Source organism: Cyprinus carpio, chromosome B5, assembly GCF_018340385.1.
Source record: "Cyprinus carpio isolate SPL01 chromosome B5, ASM1834038v1, whole genome shotgun sequence".
NCBI lineage: Eukaryota > Metazoa > Chordata > Actinopteri > Cypriniformes > Cyprinidae > Cyprinus > Cyprinus carpio.
Window position 1 is genome coordinate 5,114,174 of NC_056601.1, and position 19,074 is coordinate 5,133,247.

At 34.9% G+C, this 19,074-nt stretch overlaps 1 protein-coding gene across 1 annotated transcript; it reads right to left on the minus strand.

The window, feature by feature from the left end:
• Nucleotides 1-2,361: 2,361 nt before the first annotated feature.
• On the minus strand, nt 2,362-18,563 carry arap1a (ArfGAP with RhoGAP domain, ankyrin repeat and PH domain 1a). The gene is made up of 28 exons (XM_042723388.1): nt 18,466-18,563; nt 16,821-16,856; nt 15,326-15,414; nt 15,097-15,198; nt 14,915-14,984; nt 12,745-12,865; nt 12,413-12,609; nt 12,219-12,328; nt 10,730-10,929; nt 10,553-10,638; nt 10,238-10,420; nt 9,969-10,143; nt 9,778-9,885; nt 8,967-9,102; nt 8,767-8,869; nt 8,174-8,348; nt 7,874-8,083; nt 7,110-7,325; nt 6,901-7,006; nt 6,578-6,725; nt 5,845-5,913; nt 5,544-5,627; nt 5,311-5,428; nt 4,617-4,730; nt 3,909-4,039; nt 3,732-3,814; nt 3,273-3,308; nt 2,362-2,398 (listed from the first exon to the last, which is right to left on the minus strand). Exons 2-28 carry the CDS (start codon nt 16,830-16,832, stop codon nt 2,362-2,364), a joined length of 3,219 nt encoding a protein of 1,072 aa, XP_042579322.1. The 5' UTR covers nt 16,833-16,856; nt 18,466-18,563.
• Between the last annotated feature and the right edge of the window lie 511 nt (nt 18,564-19,074).

The window sequence follows — 19,074 nt, forward strand, 5'->3', positions numbered from 1 at the left end:
CAAAAAAAAATGTTTCACTATGATAAGAAGCAACATGGAACCACAAAAGCTAATTGTTTCAAACAATTATAACTGATGTTATATAGTGATTTTGGAGCAAAACATGATATTAGTCTCATAAACTGTCATGTTTGATGCTATGTTAAGCAAGCATACTACCTATCCCTGTTGCCAGGAGCAACTGTTTTATAATTTAAGAAAGTGAAAGTTGTGACATTTGCCAAGTATGGTAACCCATACTCGGAATTGGTGCTCTGCATTTTAACCCATCCAAGTGCATACACACAGCAGTGAGAAGTGAACACACCATGAACACACACCCGGAGCAGTGGGTAGCTATATCCAGCGCCCGGGGAGCATCTGGGGGTTCAGTGCCTTGCTCATGGGCACTTCAGCCTGTAAAAAATAATGTGGTGTGTGGGTAAGGTTGGGCATTTTTTAATTTTAATGATTCCAATTCTTGTCAATTTCTAATTTTGATTCCAATAAGGTAATAAATAAATAAATGAATAAATAAATAAAAAAAAATCTTAGATATCATCTTATTACAAAATATTTCATAGTTAACTGAATACTATGAATGAAAATCAACATGCTAAAGAACACTTACACAAGGATGTGTGTAATGTAACAGATTGTGAGTCTTCTTGACTTGAATGGTTTGAAATCACATTGTTATAATAACAAAGGTAGGCTCCAGGCACATTTTGGTAGCACAAAAAAAAGAGCAGTTTATTTAACAAGTTAACCTATACCTTGGCTTGGGAATCCAAAATCTGTTCCAATTCTGGAATAGGATGTTTAAGGTGAAATTAAAATTTCGATTCCTCTTATCGATTCCTTTGTCTTTAAACCATTCAAGCACAGGAAGACTCATGCACTGTTTTCTGTAATGCACACATAGGGGCATACCCATCATTTCAGAAATGAGTGGTACAGAAAAGCAAAAAAAAAAAAATAAGAACAACTTTTGTCTAAGTGACAGGCTTTATTTTTTATTATGTCTTTTAATTGGCTAAGAAATCAAATACACTGCTGGACGATAACCAATCATTTGTTTTCTATAATTTTTTTTCTGTATTTTTCTAATGACAATTTAAGGATTGGTATAAACAAACCCATAATAAGGCAGAATAGTTTCTATACTATAATAAGTGTTATGTCAATTAGCACTGCATTATTCATATACTATTTAATACCAGGAAATTACCCTTTTTTAAGCTACAGCCATGGATGCCTTTGTCCTTATTAGGGATTTCCTCCATTTCATAAGTTATTATACAATACTTCTACTAGGCGTTTTGGACTTTCTATGTGAGAATGCCCTCCAGCTTCCAGTATGAATGAAACATGCACTGCATTTTGTTCACATCCTCTCGTTTTGGATATGAATGAATCGTGGGGTCATACATTCTTTAGACAATCAGAAAAAGTTATTTAAAATGCATCTGATTAACAGATAAATCCTGGTTTATCTATCAGCCAGATGCATGTAAAAATGCATTTCAATGTTGTTGTAAATGCTGGGTCTACACACAGTTTCTGGCATGATCACAACCTTGTTTTCAAACTGAAAGAGACCATACCATCAAAAATATTCAATCAGAGGTTCTTCTGCTGCTTCTTAAGAAAACAGTACTCATGCACCCTCCAATTGTTTCAAACACATAAGGCTCATTTATTCTTGTAACCATTTTTTTATACTCTCTGAATCCGGATATTTTGTTTAAAACACTATGCATTTACCTCAGCATACAGTAAATAACATTCTAAATAATGGACAAAACAAGATTATACTTAAGAGCAATTGATGCCGAAGATACATGAATTAAAAAGGAATTTCACCGTTCATCGTTCATTTACCATTCATTTACATTTAGCAGACGCTTTTATCCAAAGCGACTTACAGTGCATTCAAGCTAACATTTTTTACCTAACATTTCATTTCACTTCACAATTTCATTGTGTCACATTACTTGTAATTTAAGAGGTCAATGTGCTTCTAATAATACATAATCTGAGATGGGCACAGTCTGTTTAAAAACACTTTCATGTCATGTTTAATATTTTTTCTTTTTAGTTTCTTCCCTCAGAAGGAATTGCGGTTATCCAACCCATCAGCTGCTTTGAGGTTATTTCACCAGGAGGGCCAGATGTCACCGTTATACTATGAATAAGAAATTGAACTTTTTAGTTGGTTCTGTAAAAATGCTTAGTTTGAAAAAAAAAAAAAATTATATATTATATATATTTTTTTGTTTGTTTTTATAAAAAAAAAAATTGTGTGTTATATATATATATATATATATATATATTGAGATTTAGTCTAATACAGTTATGATTTTATAAGATTTATGTATATTAAGTAGACTCATCCTCATTCTCACAGCAGAGATACCTTAAATAAAAATATCCAGAGACAAAGTAAGATGGGCAGCGACATGGAGAGGAGGTAGAATTTCAATTGATGTTAGTTAAATGTTCAAGTATTTAGTATAACCAACTAGTAAAATAAATATTTTAATTTGCAATAACATATATAGGCAGACGTAGCATGAATGAGTCTTTGGCAATTCTAAAAATAGACAAGAAGCGATTATCTAGTGACAACAAATCAAGTCAGAACACTCTTACTGTGAATAAAAACATTGTTACAAGGCTGTGGGACAATTGGGCCATCATTATTATTTAGGGGTGCTTTTTAGGAAAAAATATTGCTATTTTAAGAAAAACGATTGTGGTATATTGCTTGATATGTCTGCTAAATATTTGTGACTGCATTGTGGATATATTGTGTAACTGAATGTTCAATATTGAGGGAAACTGTTTGACCTCATTTGTAATTCGCTTTGGATCAAAGCATCTTCTAAATAATTAAATGAACATAACATTAAATGTAAATGTTTTAGAATTTGCTATTGATAAATGAATGCCCAAGGTGGTAACAGCTCTATGGACCCTTTTCACAGACTTTGATGATGTGTTTCAACCATTGTCAACATCGTAAATCCTGAAACGTTTTAATTTTTTTTTAGTATCAAGTATTCATTTATATGAAGTATCAAGTCTCAGAATAAGCCTACAGTGGCGGTTCTCAGGTCTGGTGCTGCTGCCTCACCGCTCAGCACATTTTGTATGTCTGTCTTTTCTAACACGCTGCATTCACACCATCAGGTCGTCACAGAAAAAGCTGTGTGAACAGACTGTGGTCCCAATAAGAGACACAAGTGACTAAGACAGGAAATTGGTAACCACATCCCTTACAGACTCACCACTGCTGCTTGTCATAAATTAGTATCAGTCCCCATCTGTAAATAAAATGAAAGAAATTTTACACACCACAAATTGTATCCTATAAATGTATTTTAAAGGTATAGGGATATTGCTATAATATATTGAAACAAGGATGCAAATTTATGAGGGGTATTAAATAATTTAATATTTATACATTTATTTAGAAAAAAAGCTGCCTAACATTTGCTGAATTCAAAATGGCATACTACTTTTACTTTTTGAACTTTTTTCTTAATATGGCACAAACAGTAAGTGTAGTATGCAAGTATACTTTTCTGAATTCAACAATTGTTTCATTTTTATGCCATTGTTACAAGTTTAGCTGCTGATGTGGTCAGAATTGCAATGCCCATTCTTAACAATTTTTTTATATCTCTGTTTATGAGAGATCGTAAGCTGTAGATAGAGGTAGTGTTAAGGTGCTCTTATTTCATTACAGTGTGGGTGGATGCAGTTTGCTCCGGCAACCATGATAGAGCTTCAGCTCTTTGACAGGATATTCCCTCTCACACTGAGAACCCTGAAAGAACAGAAGCCTTTAAAAGTTAGTATGCTTATTCAGTGTATGATTATACACTACCCTTACACACACACACACACACATACATACACACCTGTTGTTCCTTGTGAAGTCTGAAGGTTGTGCCAGAAAGCTCACGGTGATGACTGTGGAAAGTTTTGCTACTTTCACTTTTAACCTCACAAACCCGCAAAGGCCCAGTTTTACACAGATTCTCTACATTCTCTGCACACACACAAAAAGCAAACAACTACTGCACTGTTGTTAAAACAACAAACTATGTAAAAGCAGTAGGCTATTATATAGGATTATATTTACTGTTTTTCACTTAATTGTTGGAGGTTCTTTATTGCATTATATTATGTATGCAAAAGTAAAAGTTAAAAGCTTGGACACATTTCATTCAAGTCAAAAATGTTTCTTGTGACCTTAATAACCTTTTTTGAGGCAAATGTATATGGTTAAATGTTTGGGATTAGTTTTGTAGACAGAAACATTGTGTCGTTACGTGGATTCCTTTACTAAATCAAAATGTATGCTAAAAAAAGCATTCCAGAAGCTATAACAGCAGAATTGATTTAAGATTTCTGACATATAAACATTGTAAATGAGCATTTAAATGTATATTTTATATGTACACTTTAAGATATTTTGGGAATATCTTCATTTCCTAATTAAGGAAATGACTTATCACACTGAAATTTGCAATGTTTCATACTTTTTCCACCATTCTCATCAATTATGGTGACTGAATTGATTTTTAAAAGACACTATGCATGGGTGTTTGTGTGATGAAACATACCCAGGTAACTCTTGATGCTGACGATATAATGATTCCTCTTTATCAGCAGGTGAGAGTGACAACTAAGTGAGAAATAGATTGGCAGCACTCTTTCCTGGTAATGCAGGGTTCTCTCTATTATAAAATAAACCATAATACAATAAATGCATTCAAATAACTGTATGTATTAGTCACAGAAACCACATCCAGAGTCACGTTCAATAGATAAGGTCTCATATTCATAAAATTCACACTGCACTGACAGCCTACTGAGTACATTGTCACTTCTCAGACATTCCATGATCCGAGAGACGCAGATTCAACAGCAACAGATGCCAACAAAGATACCACACTGCTCCAACAAATCTTGACGACTGTGTTTATTGCCAGTTGTCTGAATTTGCCTATACTGGGCATTTTGAACATTAGACCGTTTTTGTACTACAGAATAGTTAGTACATAGTTAGTGCAGTTATTACAAATTAAACAACAACCAAGTTAAAATTAACTTTGGACCATAATGAAGGAATTCAAATCGTGTCATAGTTCATTATTGTACTGCACCAGAAGCTTTAGATCGATTTGTATTTCAAATTGGTAGCTGTTGCCTCTTAACATAGAACTAAAGCAGGAAATTCATATAAAAAAAAACAGGAAAGGCTTTTATCTCTTTTATTATTATTAGTGCCACTTCCAGAATAGGCTGAAATCTTACCCATGTCATCTTTCTCTAGAACTTCATAGCAGCTCCAGAACTCTTCACTGGCCTGCTGAATTCCTTTAAGCTCCAAAACCACAGAAACCAACTTGACTACTGTCATATCTGCTGTGACCTAACACATAGTACACACAAAGAAAAAGAAATTACATACAAACATCTTACTCTAACATTTGTGGAAGAAGTCTACAAATAATGTACTAAATTTAAGTGCGTTAAAATCTGAACACCTGAACAAGCACCTCCGCACCCTCAGTTTTCTTCTCCAGGTAAACAGCACAAATGGTGCTGGATGGAGTTCGACTCAAGGGCCTCTGAAATATAATTAAGTCAGCCATTAATGTCAAATACCAACAAAACAAAACAATTCAAATAATGCATCAACAACCTTTCAGTGTTACTGTAGGATCCGGTAACATCATTAAAACAAAAGCACATCAACATGAGAAGTTAAGATATTTCATTATGGCAAAGCATTTAAAAAAGCTTTTAACATGATATTGTAAATGCCCATGTCCTGTGAACTCTGACCTGGGACTTGTGTTTATTCAGGATGACCGACGTCATGTTTAGCTGCCTCTTAAGGTCAGACTCTGAGACCTGCAAAAGATGCTTAATCTCAGTCATCATTTTTATCAACAGTTTATCAGCAGCATTTGATCAGCATTTTGAATGAATATTTATTAATTCATAAGTGCATCAGTTGGACTGTATGTCAGCATGAATCAAATTGCAATATACTGTACCTTTAATACTGCAATGTAAATTAAGGCCCTCTAGAGATAAAAAATAAATCTGCAAGAGACTTGGGGAAGAAGACTTCCCCAAGACTGCTTCTCTCCATGAATGAATGTGGTTTGAGGCACCAGTGTACACATGAATACAGGGCATCTTTTCAGAATGGATGGACAAGTAAATAATGTATTTATTGTTTGTTTGTTTTAACAACGAATTAACTGTTCATGGCTAGTTTTTCTCATTCATTATGACAATGCTACTGTAGCTTCTTTTCTCTGTGTACAGATTTGACGTGACATGCACAGTTGAATGAAGTGTGTATGCAATTATTTACCACAGAATCAGTCCCGACAGCTCTAAAATTGATATAATTGTTACTGATTTATCAAAATGCCCAAAAACACTTTGATAAACCTATAATAATATATATCATTTCAAATTAAGACATGGTTTGGAAGAAGGAAAACAAGGAATTTATCTTTAATGGTTTAGCTAATGATCAGATTTAAAGGTTGTACTGACTCACATTAAAAATGCTGCAGTAGTTTTGGATCAGCTCCTCCACCACCTGAGATCCTGTGACATCTGTTCCATCCGTGTGAAAAAGCGTTGGACCGAATACGATACCAAGGTTTCGTATAGTCATCTGATTCTCATCAGACAGGTGTTGAACACTGACAAAGCAGACCTTTCGGGTCAGGTTTTTGGATGTACTACTAGCAATAACTACATACTCCCCCTTATGATCAATTCACATCAACAGAGTTCCAGGAATATTCAAAACAACTTTTTAAAGTAGTACTTTTTAGGTTATAGACAACTGAGCAAGTCACATGAAATATAACATACCAAACCAGGTGGTGTATGAGTGCTTTGAGTGTTTCTCTGTTAACATCTGGGAGGTTTGAAAGGAGAATCTGGTATCTTTTTATCTTCTCAGCTCTGTTCTCTAGACCTGCAGAGACTAAAAAAAAAAAAGGTACTTATAGTGTTCAACTACTCCCACTTTCCAAGCAGTATTAAATGTCTCATCTCACATTACTCCAATTTCTATTCACCTGCAGCTCTAAGCCAATTGTCGTTGTTTTCTTGTCCATTAAACACTCCATCTTTGACCTCCCTGAGAAATCGTTTTAGTGTGCTAGCCACATCATCCACAGAATAGTCCGACTCGAGCAGTGTTACGCTTCGTGCATCATTTTGAAACCTCTCCAGCAGTTTGGTCACATGAGAATTAACGCCATTCTTCCGGTAGATTCCTGATGACATCAGTCCTAGAGTACAACAGACTGAATGAGCCAATCAGCTGCCTGACCAGTAAATTAAATGAGCCAAAAAAGTTGGTTGCCTTAATCACCATAATCAGTTACCACATAACAACATAAAAAAATAACACTCAGAATACCTTAGAACATTCTGACAAAAACACTGTAGTGACTCTTTTTTCAGATTTTAAATTTCGACAACAGAATGTTTGTGTTATCTTATGTAAGTGAAAGTGTGAAAGTGATGTTACATAAAGTGTGGTTTGTTAACACACTTTCAGAATTTGTGCTCTGCATTTAACCCATCCAAAGTGCACACACACAGCAGTGAACACACACACACTCTGTGAACACACACCCGGAGCAGTGAGCAGCCATTTATGCTGCGGTGCCCAGGGAGCAGTTGGGGGTTCGGTACTTCAGTCGTGGTATTGCCGGCCCGAGACTCAAACCCACAACCTTAGGATTAGGTGTCAAACTCTCTAACCACTAGGCCACAAACTACTGTTGGCAGCAGTGGGATAATGGGAATGTAATGGGAATGTGTGTTTGTATACCGTAACGTGTTACATGGTCCAGGCATCGGTCAATAATCACTGGAACACCCAGATCAGTGAGTTGCTGTTGGGATAGTGGCTGATCTCCGGCACCGGATCTCTGCTGAATGAAGGTCTGCCAGCCCACAAAATGAGGCCTGCGGTCAGCTAGCAAATGCAGAGGTCCACCTCTCCACACAAGTACCATGGAGCCAGCACTGTCAGAGAGATCTACGTACACATACGCACTCAGAGTACATTTATACAGACACCCACATTTTCATACTGTCTCTCTATCACTACTTGTTGTGTGTAACTCACTGAGTGTGAGTAGCTTGCGCAGGTCAATTATTTGTACATTGTCTTCCAGTAACACCTGGAGTTTGAAGCCGCTCAGGCAAAACCAACCAATGCCATGGTTGCCCTCGGTGCAGCGCAGGCGACCCAGACGATCACAGGTTCCACACACATCAAACAGTGCAGGAGGCAGCACAGCCTAAATCGAGGGAAGAGAAGGAAGGAATTAAACCAGTTTATTGTCTCCAACTCCAATATAGTAAATAGATATCGTTCCAGCTTTACAGAATAATACAAGGAAGGAGAGATGAATATTTACAAATAAAAAACAAAAACTTAGTTTTTGTATGTTTTCGAAACAAGTCTCTTAGGCTCACTAATTTATTTGATTAGAAAATAGAGTAAAACTGTAATATAACAAATTATTACAGTGTAGTGAAAGACTATACAATACCTTAATTTTCCAATTTCTACTGTAATAGATTTGAAAATGTTATTTCTGAAATAGCAAAATTGATACCTTAGTACCCCCTTGTGGTCCAGTTTGAAAACCTAATCTAAAGCACTTGTTTGTCATTTAAGTGAGCTAAAAAGAAAAAAGAAAAAAGGTTGATCACCATGGCAATAGCCTGGATCCAGTTCTTGATGATGCTGCCATCATCACTTCCAAACAAGTAGACTCTTCCCTCCTCAGAGTACAGTTCAAATGTGTGTTCATAGCTGCCAGCCAATTAGAGAGGAAATGGTAAATATGGCATTAACAGAATTAACATGGTAAAAATAAACTCACTTAGGACTGAAGTTCAGGGATCATTACCCATGTTTCCCTGGGCTGTTGACAGACAGGCAGATGATTTCACTGGTCTTCATGCCACCACACTTGTGGTGACTCTGTTCACTCTTAAAGTAGCTAAACATTCCATCCCCAAGAGAACACCAACGCTGAGAGAAATCTACAATATTCACCACAATAAGGTTCATACACATACAGCCACAAGGCACCTCAACACAACACGTTTACGGTTGCTCATTTATTTGCAATTGAAAAACACTTTAATTTGCAATGAAATATTCTAGATTAATGTGCAAATGAAAGCCTAAAAAGCCTAAAGCATGACATTTTACAATTTCCAAAAGCAGTTTAAATGGTCACATAATTTAAATGTAATTAAAGTTTAAAAGTTAAAACTAATTTGAAATTGTGTTTATTCTACAACTATAAAGTTTTATAATTTTATATCTATAATTATTAAAATATTTCTTCCACATTTATTTTGGTGCTTTTGGATTTAAAAACAAAAACAAAAATAACTATTTTAGAAATTTTAATTATATACTGTCAAAATATTTTGTTGTATGTATATCTGTGTATATTCTATATATACTACATATAAGTTGTAAGATCCACTTTTAATGTTAATTAAGGTTCTTGCATAGTACAATGAACGTTTAATGCCAAATACCAGATAAAATGAACCTTTTGATGATATAAAAGTATAATTTTAGGCTTTTGAGTCTTTTAGGAAGTCAAACATCCTCACAAATACACAAAATTTAACATCATGGAGATTCAGTAGCTAGTCATCATACAGCAGTTTACTTAATGAAGCCACTGGGACTCCACATACCTGTTTTGGTTTTGTGGTCTGTGATTGGCTTAGCTGATGAGGCAGTCTTAAAAAGATAGCCAGACTGAGATCGAATGGATGCATCTTTATCCACTGGTGTAAACGACTCTAATAAACAACAAATCAAGATGAATGTGAACCTGTGCATCGAAACATATGTACATTTCGGTTTTGTGTGTGTATTTGTGCACCTGAGTTCAAGTTCTGCATTAGTAGCTCCGCCTGTACCGTTTGGCCACTGCGTTTGGCCAGAGACAGTGGAGTAGGGAATTCTGGGATACCAGTGTTGCAGTTGATATCCACCCCACAATTCAGCAGCGAGAGAGTCTCCAACAAATCACCAGACTGCACCGCTGAACACAGAGCCTAAGAAACCCAGAGCAACCAAACATGAGAGAAGAACCGTCATTTGATGTGCATTTAGTGTCATTTTTTTGCCATTTGTATTGAATTGACTAACTCTGTTGAGTGCCTCCTGTTGGCCATAGAGTGTGTGGTATTTGCGATATTTTCCATCTTTGTATTTTGCTGTGATGTGCTCGAGACGCTGCTCGCTGTGTGCGCTCGAACAGAGACTCTCGCTCGGGGGAATATTTGCTCCCCAGAACTGATTTGCTTTGCCGTTACCCAGCAACAGAAAAACCTGGCAACACATAAAGAGATCATCATGCATCATCCTGAAAGAGAAAGCCACAATGGTACCTGCAAAGCATGAATTTAACTATCAGATGTAGCTGTGACAACACATAGACTGGATGCATCATATTCATAGTACCCTGATGAGGTCATCAGTCCACACTCGTTCATCCAGCTTCAGACTGCGAACCTTTGACACGTTCTGGCCCAGACTTCTGTGTGCACCTGTTATCACACAAATGCACATATTTATGAGCACACATGGTACATGCATACAACAGCTGTCATTTGTTAACATGTAAGTGTTTGTATGCACCTGCACATTTTTCACACAGCAGAACACACAGGTTTACTGAAGCCCACTCTGGCATCGAAGAGCTGCAGTCCGCACACATGCGGTTTGATGGCACACGCCAAATGCTCTCACACAACCCATCACATGACAGAGCACGACTCACACACTCCTTAAGCGCCTCAGACCATCTCTGCTTCTCACTCTCTGAATCCACCATAAAACTACATAGAGAGAGAGAAACATACAAATGTACAGTAAATAGGGGGCTCATGGAGGTGTTTTTCATTAATGTAGTGAGTTAGCTCACAGTTTCATTAGTTTACGATTTATTTTGCTTTGTCAAGTAAGTAATTCATGTCCACATATGCCATCCTTGAAGCCCTGACAGACCTTCATAAAGTATGTAAAGCACATTTTTTGTGACAGTTATAGATCAGTGAATGTACTTGAAGAAACTTCAGGGAATAGCACTGGGATAGCTGCATTTGTTTTTTGCTTTTGATCCACATTGTGTGTAGTTCATTGAGCGCAGAGTTGCCCACTTTAACAGGAAGAGACTGTCTGACTGGTATTTGAATCGACACTATTAAAAAAAATAACAGAAATATACACTGACCCTGTGATGTGGCAATCTGATGAAAGCTTCATAATTCTGTTATTATTGTTAACTAAACCTTAAACGATTGAAAACGGTGTTCGGTAATTGAAATAAAGCTGATTTAAAATAAAATATTATTATCAGATAAAAAAATTACATTTAGAAAAATTAAATATGTTTAAATTGAAGTAATAAAATACTGTGACTGAAATAAAAATACTGAAAACAAAAGAAGGGATAGTTCACCCAAAAATGAGAATTCTGTCATTAATTACTTACCCTCATGTCGTTCCAAACCCGTAAGACCTTCGTTCATCTTTGAAACACAAATTAAGATATTTTTGATGAAGTTGGAGAGCTCTCTGACCCCCCATATACAGCATTGCAAATGTTCCCAGACCAACATTAATTACGTTGATTACGTTCAGGGGGAAGCGCACGCATGCATCGTGGAACTCTCCAAACTGGCCAAAGACGGAACTCGGGGAGAGGAATTGTTGAATAAAGTCGTTATTTTTGTTTTCTTTGTGCACAAAATGTATTCTTGTAGCTTTGCAAAACTGAAGTTGAGCCACTGATGTCACATGGACTGTTTTATCGATGTCCCTACTAATTTTTTTGGATTTGGGAAAATTTAGTTTTGGTTGTTGTGTATGATGGGTTGTTTTGCTGTTCAATTTCATCAAAAATATCTTAATTTGTGTTCTGAAGATGAACGGAGGTCGTACATGGTTAGGAACGACATGAGGGTTAATGACAGAATTTTCATTTTAGTGTGAACTATCCCTTTAAAATTAAAATTATAATAAAAACTAATTCAAAAAAGCTAATTCTAAATATTTATAAAATGCTAGTAGTACATAAATAATAAGTGCCTTCCAGCTTGTGCAAAATGTGAAAAGCAACGTTTACCTGAATGCTCTGTATGGAGTGGTGAGTGTGAAAGAGCGCTTGTTTTCTCCATCTCTCACGTTGGCCATTCGCATATCTATATCAGTGATGCCAACACCCTGAAAATATTCCTATACACAACACAAACACAAATAATCTATTAATTGACTCACCAAAACATTTGCAAAGGCATCCATTCACATTCAGAGACACACCTCATGGCTCCTGAAGAGGAACAGTTTGTCCTTGTTGATAAGTGTGTAGACTTTGGTGCGTGGCGACAACATTTCCATGTAGCCCTCGAAACTAATATTCACACTTCCATTCCTAAAGAACAGATTCCGGGGCTCCAGGCTATGTTTGCGATCACTCAGTATCTTTTCAATACAACACACCCAGTCATTTCTTTCCTCTGTGTAAAAAATAAATAAATAAAATACACATACAATAAAAATGCATGTAAATGATTCATAGCCTGAATGCAAAAGCAAAGATGTGTAGTAGACGTTTTGCAAGGTTAGGAAAAAATAGATGGACAAATACGCACGAGTGCTTTCAGCTCGAAACAGGAAAGTCCGGCTCTGACTGTGGAGCTCGAATCGCGAGTCTCCAACACTGACCACCTTATCAACAGATCCCAGAGACACCATCCTTTTAGAGTATACTTCCTGTCACAGAGAGACAGATGGAGAAATTCTTTATTACACACAGAGCTGGGTAGATTAATTACAAATTGCAGTCCATTACTGATTCCAAATTACATGACAAAAATTGACTACTTTTTTATTACTTTTAGATTACTTTTTATGTAACTTGTTTATCAGATTGATTTAAATGGGACAGTCTTGTACCATTTCGATATAAAAATACAAAGAAAAAAATTATATTCCTTATAATTCCTTGTAATTAACAACATGAAGTGCATTAAACACTACATTACATCAAGGTTTCCCATACTGGGGCTTGTAAAGGAACTGCAGGCAGTTCTTGACTATAATAAAAAAGCTAATAATCAATTAAATCATCAAAATATGAAATTCAAATAAATCATTTTAAAACAACATCAATCAAAATAAAGCACTAACTAAAAAAATAAATTATATTTTATTTGTTTAACTGCATGTCAGAACTGTTAACATGCAAATGTGATACTTAATGATTAAAATATTTATTTTGAAATATCTGAGGTAGTTCAAGTAAATATATTAGTTAAACGAGGTATAGATGGCAAAAAAGGTTGGGAATCCCTGCATTTCATTTAAATGAGAAATAACAGAATTTTGTAAATCCGGTGGTCAAATGCCGTGTGATCTCTGTGTGAATGTCCACAAAACTGGAAGACTTTCTGAATGTATAAAAGTGATAGGTTATTTAAGAAAGGATCATTAAAAAAAAGATAAAGAGGAATTAGGGGGACTTAATAAATTATGAATAATGAATTGCTATTGTGTATAGTATGTAATCATGTAATCAATAAACATGTAACTGTAGTCTGATAACAAGTATTTTAAAATGTAATTTAATCTAATTACAAATACTTCATTTCTGGAGTCTGATTATGTAATCCAGATTACATGTTATCAATTTCTACCCAGCTCTGGTTTCACAAGTATATCAAATCATGTATACTATCATTCCTGCCACAGTAGAACAAAATGTTGTTTCACAGGTTCTGTAAACAAGACAATAACGACTCATAAGGAAGACACAGTGAACAATGCTACACTCTATAGACAACAAATTAATTTGAAAACAAAAGGGAAACATTTAGTATATTTGGAAGGGGTTCAATTCAAATTTACTGTAAATTTGAAAATGTAATTGTCTCCTTATTGTCCCCAGTTACATTAGCCATCATCTAATGCTCACTTAAAATACATTTTCAAAACTAGTAATCTTTTTTAAACACTGTTAGCCAATCTCAAAATGAATATCAGTTTTTCTTATTGTACATTATAATGCTCTAGTGCCTAAAATTCACCTGCAGTATTTAAAATGACAATTTAGTTTATAGAGTTTTTTTTTCCGTTTTTTTATATAAACAAAACAGTAAAAAGAAAAAGAAGAAGAAGAAGAAGAATGGCCATTTAATGGTTATCTGACATAATGTAATTATTGAATAATCAATATCAGCCAAAATTGAAAGAGTTCATTCAGTAGTGGTGACGATTATGGTAATCAATCAAAGAGATGTTGTGCAAAGGACTGGCAGTGCATGGTTTAAAATGTTATTATTCCTGTTATCATTTTGATTATTATCTCACCTCTACACATCTGCCTTCCTTTTTAAACTTTTATAAGTGCTACATTTGCCTTATCAAAATATCAGGCAAACTGAATAACTTGCTAAATGGCAAAAATGTGATAGTCTGATTTAATCTTTGATTTAAACCGAAACAAAAAGGCAGAAATACATTCCAGGTTTCATACCCCGTTGTTTTCATGTTGGTCATCGCCCCATCTTCATTCCAATCACTGTCTGTCTTATGTTTTACAGAAAATGCTTATATCTCATGTTTTACAGTAAATGCTTAACAACTTCCTTAAAGTAAATCAAAACATGGCAGGACTTTTTATAGTCATTTTGGAAGGAAACTAGTGTCTAGTGAACTAGAAAATATGATCCGCTAGATTTAATCTGAATAGAAGAATCTTAATAATCTTGACTGTTCAAGATTATGAAACATTTAAAAAAATAACCCGTTCATTTATGTTACCTTGATGGTTTGAAAATATCTCAGATATTCTGAATCCAGCTGCACCCATCGGCGCTGGTAAATCTTCCCTCTGAAAATACAAACATGAATATTATAAAACACTTATAAATAACCAAAATATAAACAACTTCATTATGCCAAAAAAGTATTGAACACAATATTGTATATAACTTGTTTCTTACCCTTTTGGAGGAGTTTTCTCTAGCCAGCCAGCTTTAACAATCTGACGGAAGTCCTCTGTGAAATCAGGAAAGCCTGTACATCGGATGTCAATACTGTCCTCACTAACATGAACAAATTAATATTATTAGATAAAGAATAATTATCATTTCTTTTTCACTGAAGGTTCATATAAACACACACTGAAATAACATTATCCACATAACAGTATTTGTTTTTTCACGCACACACCGTTCTCTTAGAATTACTGTCTCTTTTTTATCCTCTTCAACATTCAGGTTGTTAAAACACTTTTGGATGTCTCGCAAGAGTTCCTCCTGCTGGAAGACATTTAACCATTAGATACAAACAGCTGTTCATACACCACTGTTCAACAGTTTGGGGTCAGTAGGGAAATTAATATTTTACTCAGCAAGAATGCATTAAACTGATTAAAAGTGACACTAAAGACATTTATAATGTAAATTTTTTTTTTTTTTTCAAAAATAAATAATAATTTTAGATGCTTATTGAGTGTCAAATCAGCCATTGCAATATTAGTCATTACAGAAATAGTTTTTTTTTAAATAAATAAAAATAGTAAACAGTTACATTAAACATTATATTACATTTAATTAATATTTCACAATATTAATTGTAAAATTGTTACTGTATTTGTAATCCAATAAATGTAGCCTTAAAGGAGCATGAGATACATTTTTCCTTTACTGACGCCAAATGTTTAAATGGAAGTGTAGATTCAACAAGAACTTAGTGGTAGAACAGAATATTTATCAGACAAAAACTAGAAATGGGTCATACCGTGTCAACTCAACCCGAGGTCCCCGGCTCAAATTTTTGATTCTGCTAATACTTTTTTCTGATTGTGATATCTTAAATACTTCTCACACAAACTTTGGATATTCAATGCAGTTGTTTGGACAGAAGGAAACAACAATTTCTAGTTTTAATATTATTTGTTCTTTAGACTTTACTCTTTAAAAGTAAAGAAATATCATATTTTTGCAAAGTGACCCACATTTGGTTTTTGACCACTGAAAATGTGTACAATTTACTGATTTACTCCTGGAGCCAAATTACAATATCTCTGGAACTGAACCATATATGGCCTTAAAAATGAAGATGCCCAAAGGAAAGTTTGTTAAGACCCAATATCTAAAATGGCATTAAGATCTCTAATACTTTTTGAGTTACATGCCTGCAAACTTTGGAGGAAAAAAACTTGAAAAGTGCTCTTTCCCCATTTTTGAATGGTCACCATTGGAACACAAACCAACAAAGATTGCTAAAGTCAGCAGATTTCACTAACAGACCTACAATCTCTGTGTAAAAGTAACATCATGATGCTGCCATCTTTCTGATGTCATTTTTAACCCCCTGTAATTTGGCTCTGAATCTCAGGTTAAAATTGCCATTTTGACACCCCTCTACAAAATAGTGGATTACTCAGTAAATATTTATCCATGACATTTAATATTTTGGCTTTCATAACTATACATGTGTATCTCTCTTCAGAAAAAAAAAAGGCAAAATTAAAAATTTGAGCCAGGGACCTCTGGTTGAGTTGACACGGAATGATCCAAATGTATTAAAAATGAAGTACTGTACATTTCAGCTCAATGGCACAGCAGTGAGTGTGAGTTTTACATATAAGCCTATAACAAAATGACTAGTTAACCAGCTATCACACAGACACCATATAAACACTCACAGACACACAATTTACCTTTAAAGCCATGTTCTGGGAATATGGTGTGTGCACCTGTGAAGGATACAGAATGCATGAATAAATTAATTATCGAAGTGAGTTAATCAACCAATAAAAAAAAAATTAAATCATTATGTCTGGTATCTTTAATAATGAAAAGGAAACTATATATCTATGAAATACAGGGCAATCAGATCATTTTTCCTGGCACAGTTCAAAACCATCTTGGCATTTCCTTACAGATATGAAATTTGTACAACATTTTTTTCTGATTTAGGATAATTATAATTAGTTTTGGGTTAAAATAAGGAAATTTTGACCCAGTTTACACAAATACTCTTTAAATAATTTTTTTTTTTTTAAATCTAGAGAGCGGTTAACTACGGTGTTGTCTAATACCGCCGCTCCCTATACGCAGAGTTTGGTAGGGCACCAAATGCCTGCAAAGGGAGCCAAAGGCCATGTAACTGCTGCTGCTACACTTACAGGACGATCAAATCCTTGTTTAGGCTATTGACCAAACATTTAATTCAAATATTCACTTAATCTTTCATTTTTGGCCACCTTTTTGTTATAGATGACAGAGCCCCTATTATTTCTTCAACTAAAAACATGTGGACATCACAACCCTTAACAAAAATAAACCATGGTTTTATAGTAAAACTGCTTAATTTTCTTTTTCATGATTTCTGAATGCTTGAAACTACAAAATAAATAAGACATCTGTATTAATAAAGTCATAGCCATAGGTAACTGTCGAGAGCTACAATTGTAATTTGTAAATAATACAATTTATTTATTTACTTTTTTACTTTTTTTTACTTTTTTGACCCCTTTTTTTTTCATAATATTTGAGAAAGGGGGGCACAACAATACAATCCTGCTTAGGGCACCCATTTGGCCAGCAGCGGACCTGGTGTTGTCTTTAACAATAATCTTATCAACCCTGATGTAAGGCTGTGACCTTAAACCAACATCTCTTCCGCCTACTAATTTACTGTAACAAACTGAATTAAGTCACCAAACCTGATGCACAGCATTTCAAAAACTTTCCCAGCTCAGACATTAAGAAACACACAACCTTTGAAAGATATCAAAAGTAACAATAGTAACAATAGTCCTTTCAGCGAACACAATAATGCTCTTCTTCACTGTGGTTAAGTTTGGGAAGTAAGCTCAGACCTGTGTTCTCCATGAAACCAAGATAAAAACTCAAACATTTTTATTGTCCATCCAGCTGGAGTGAAAAAACACACACATTAAAAAGTGAACATGGTCACCATCTACCTATCTGTTTACAAAAATACACAAATGCAGATATAGACATCTTATGTAAATGTTAGAGGAATAAAGGTGTATTTAATAGCAGATATTGGTGAAAAAAATGTCTAGTCAAATAAACAAGTGGTCAAATAAATATCTGATCGCCTATATAAATGTTAACTGTAGTTAACTATTTAAGAGCTAGTGACTTAGAAACACATTCACTCACGCGCACACGGGTATCCTTTTTCAAAACAACTGGTTTACATCTTACTGAAAATTAAATTGTTATGTTGTATAATCATCCTCATAACCATAAACACTTTTAGTGATATCGGTAAAAAAAACTGTGCTACAGTTTAGGATGTTATAAACCGAGAAAAGAAGATCATGAAGTTACCTGTGTGCAGCCAAATCTGTGCTAGCCGAGCCCTACTGCATTACAAGGAATTTATTAAAAACACGCGCACGCACGCACGCACAAACCAGCACACACACGGGGAGAGAGAGAGAGAGAGAGAGAGAGAGAGAGAGAGAGAGAGAGAGAGAGAGAGAGAGAGAGAGAGAGAGAGAGAGAGAGAGAGAGAGAGAGCTCTATTTTGAAAATGAGGAAGTTTGACTCGGTTACCGTTCCTGCAATTCTTCGGATAGCTATAACTAACATTTGTTCTAGCACCGTGTAAAAGCACCGTGCTATCAATCCTGTTATCTCAACATTTTTATTTTAACTTATTAATTTTTTTTTTTTTTTTTTGGCCAACCTCTTTACTTTCAGAAGCTGTAACCCTTGTGCGGAGAATTGTACATTTAGATTTTTTTAAAATGAATGGGAAATGGGATTTATTATTATTATTATTTTTTAATACAGAAAATTTTTATGTGTAGCTACAATATACAAATCCCCCACAATGCAGAAAAAACTGCACAGCAATGAAGGGGTGAAACTCTAAAACATACGTCCACACAAAGCCAGAGCTTTCCCTATCCGGTCTTTTTTTTTCCTCGTCTA

Excerpts from the sequence above, each read along its gene's own strand:
- arap1a (XM_042723388.1), bottom strand. Across the intron at positions 10,639-10,729 it reads GCTGTGTGAAAAATGTGCAG|GTGCACACAGAAGTCTGGGC; the intron begins GTGCATACAAAC and ends GTGTGATAACAG. Across the intron at positions 5,914-6,577 it reads ACTACTGCAGCATTTTTAAT|GTCTCAGAGTCTGACCTTAA; the intron begins GTGAGTCAGTAC and ends CATCTTTTGCAG.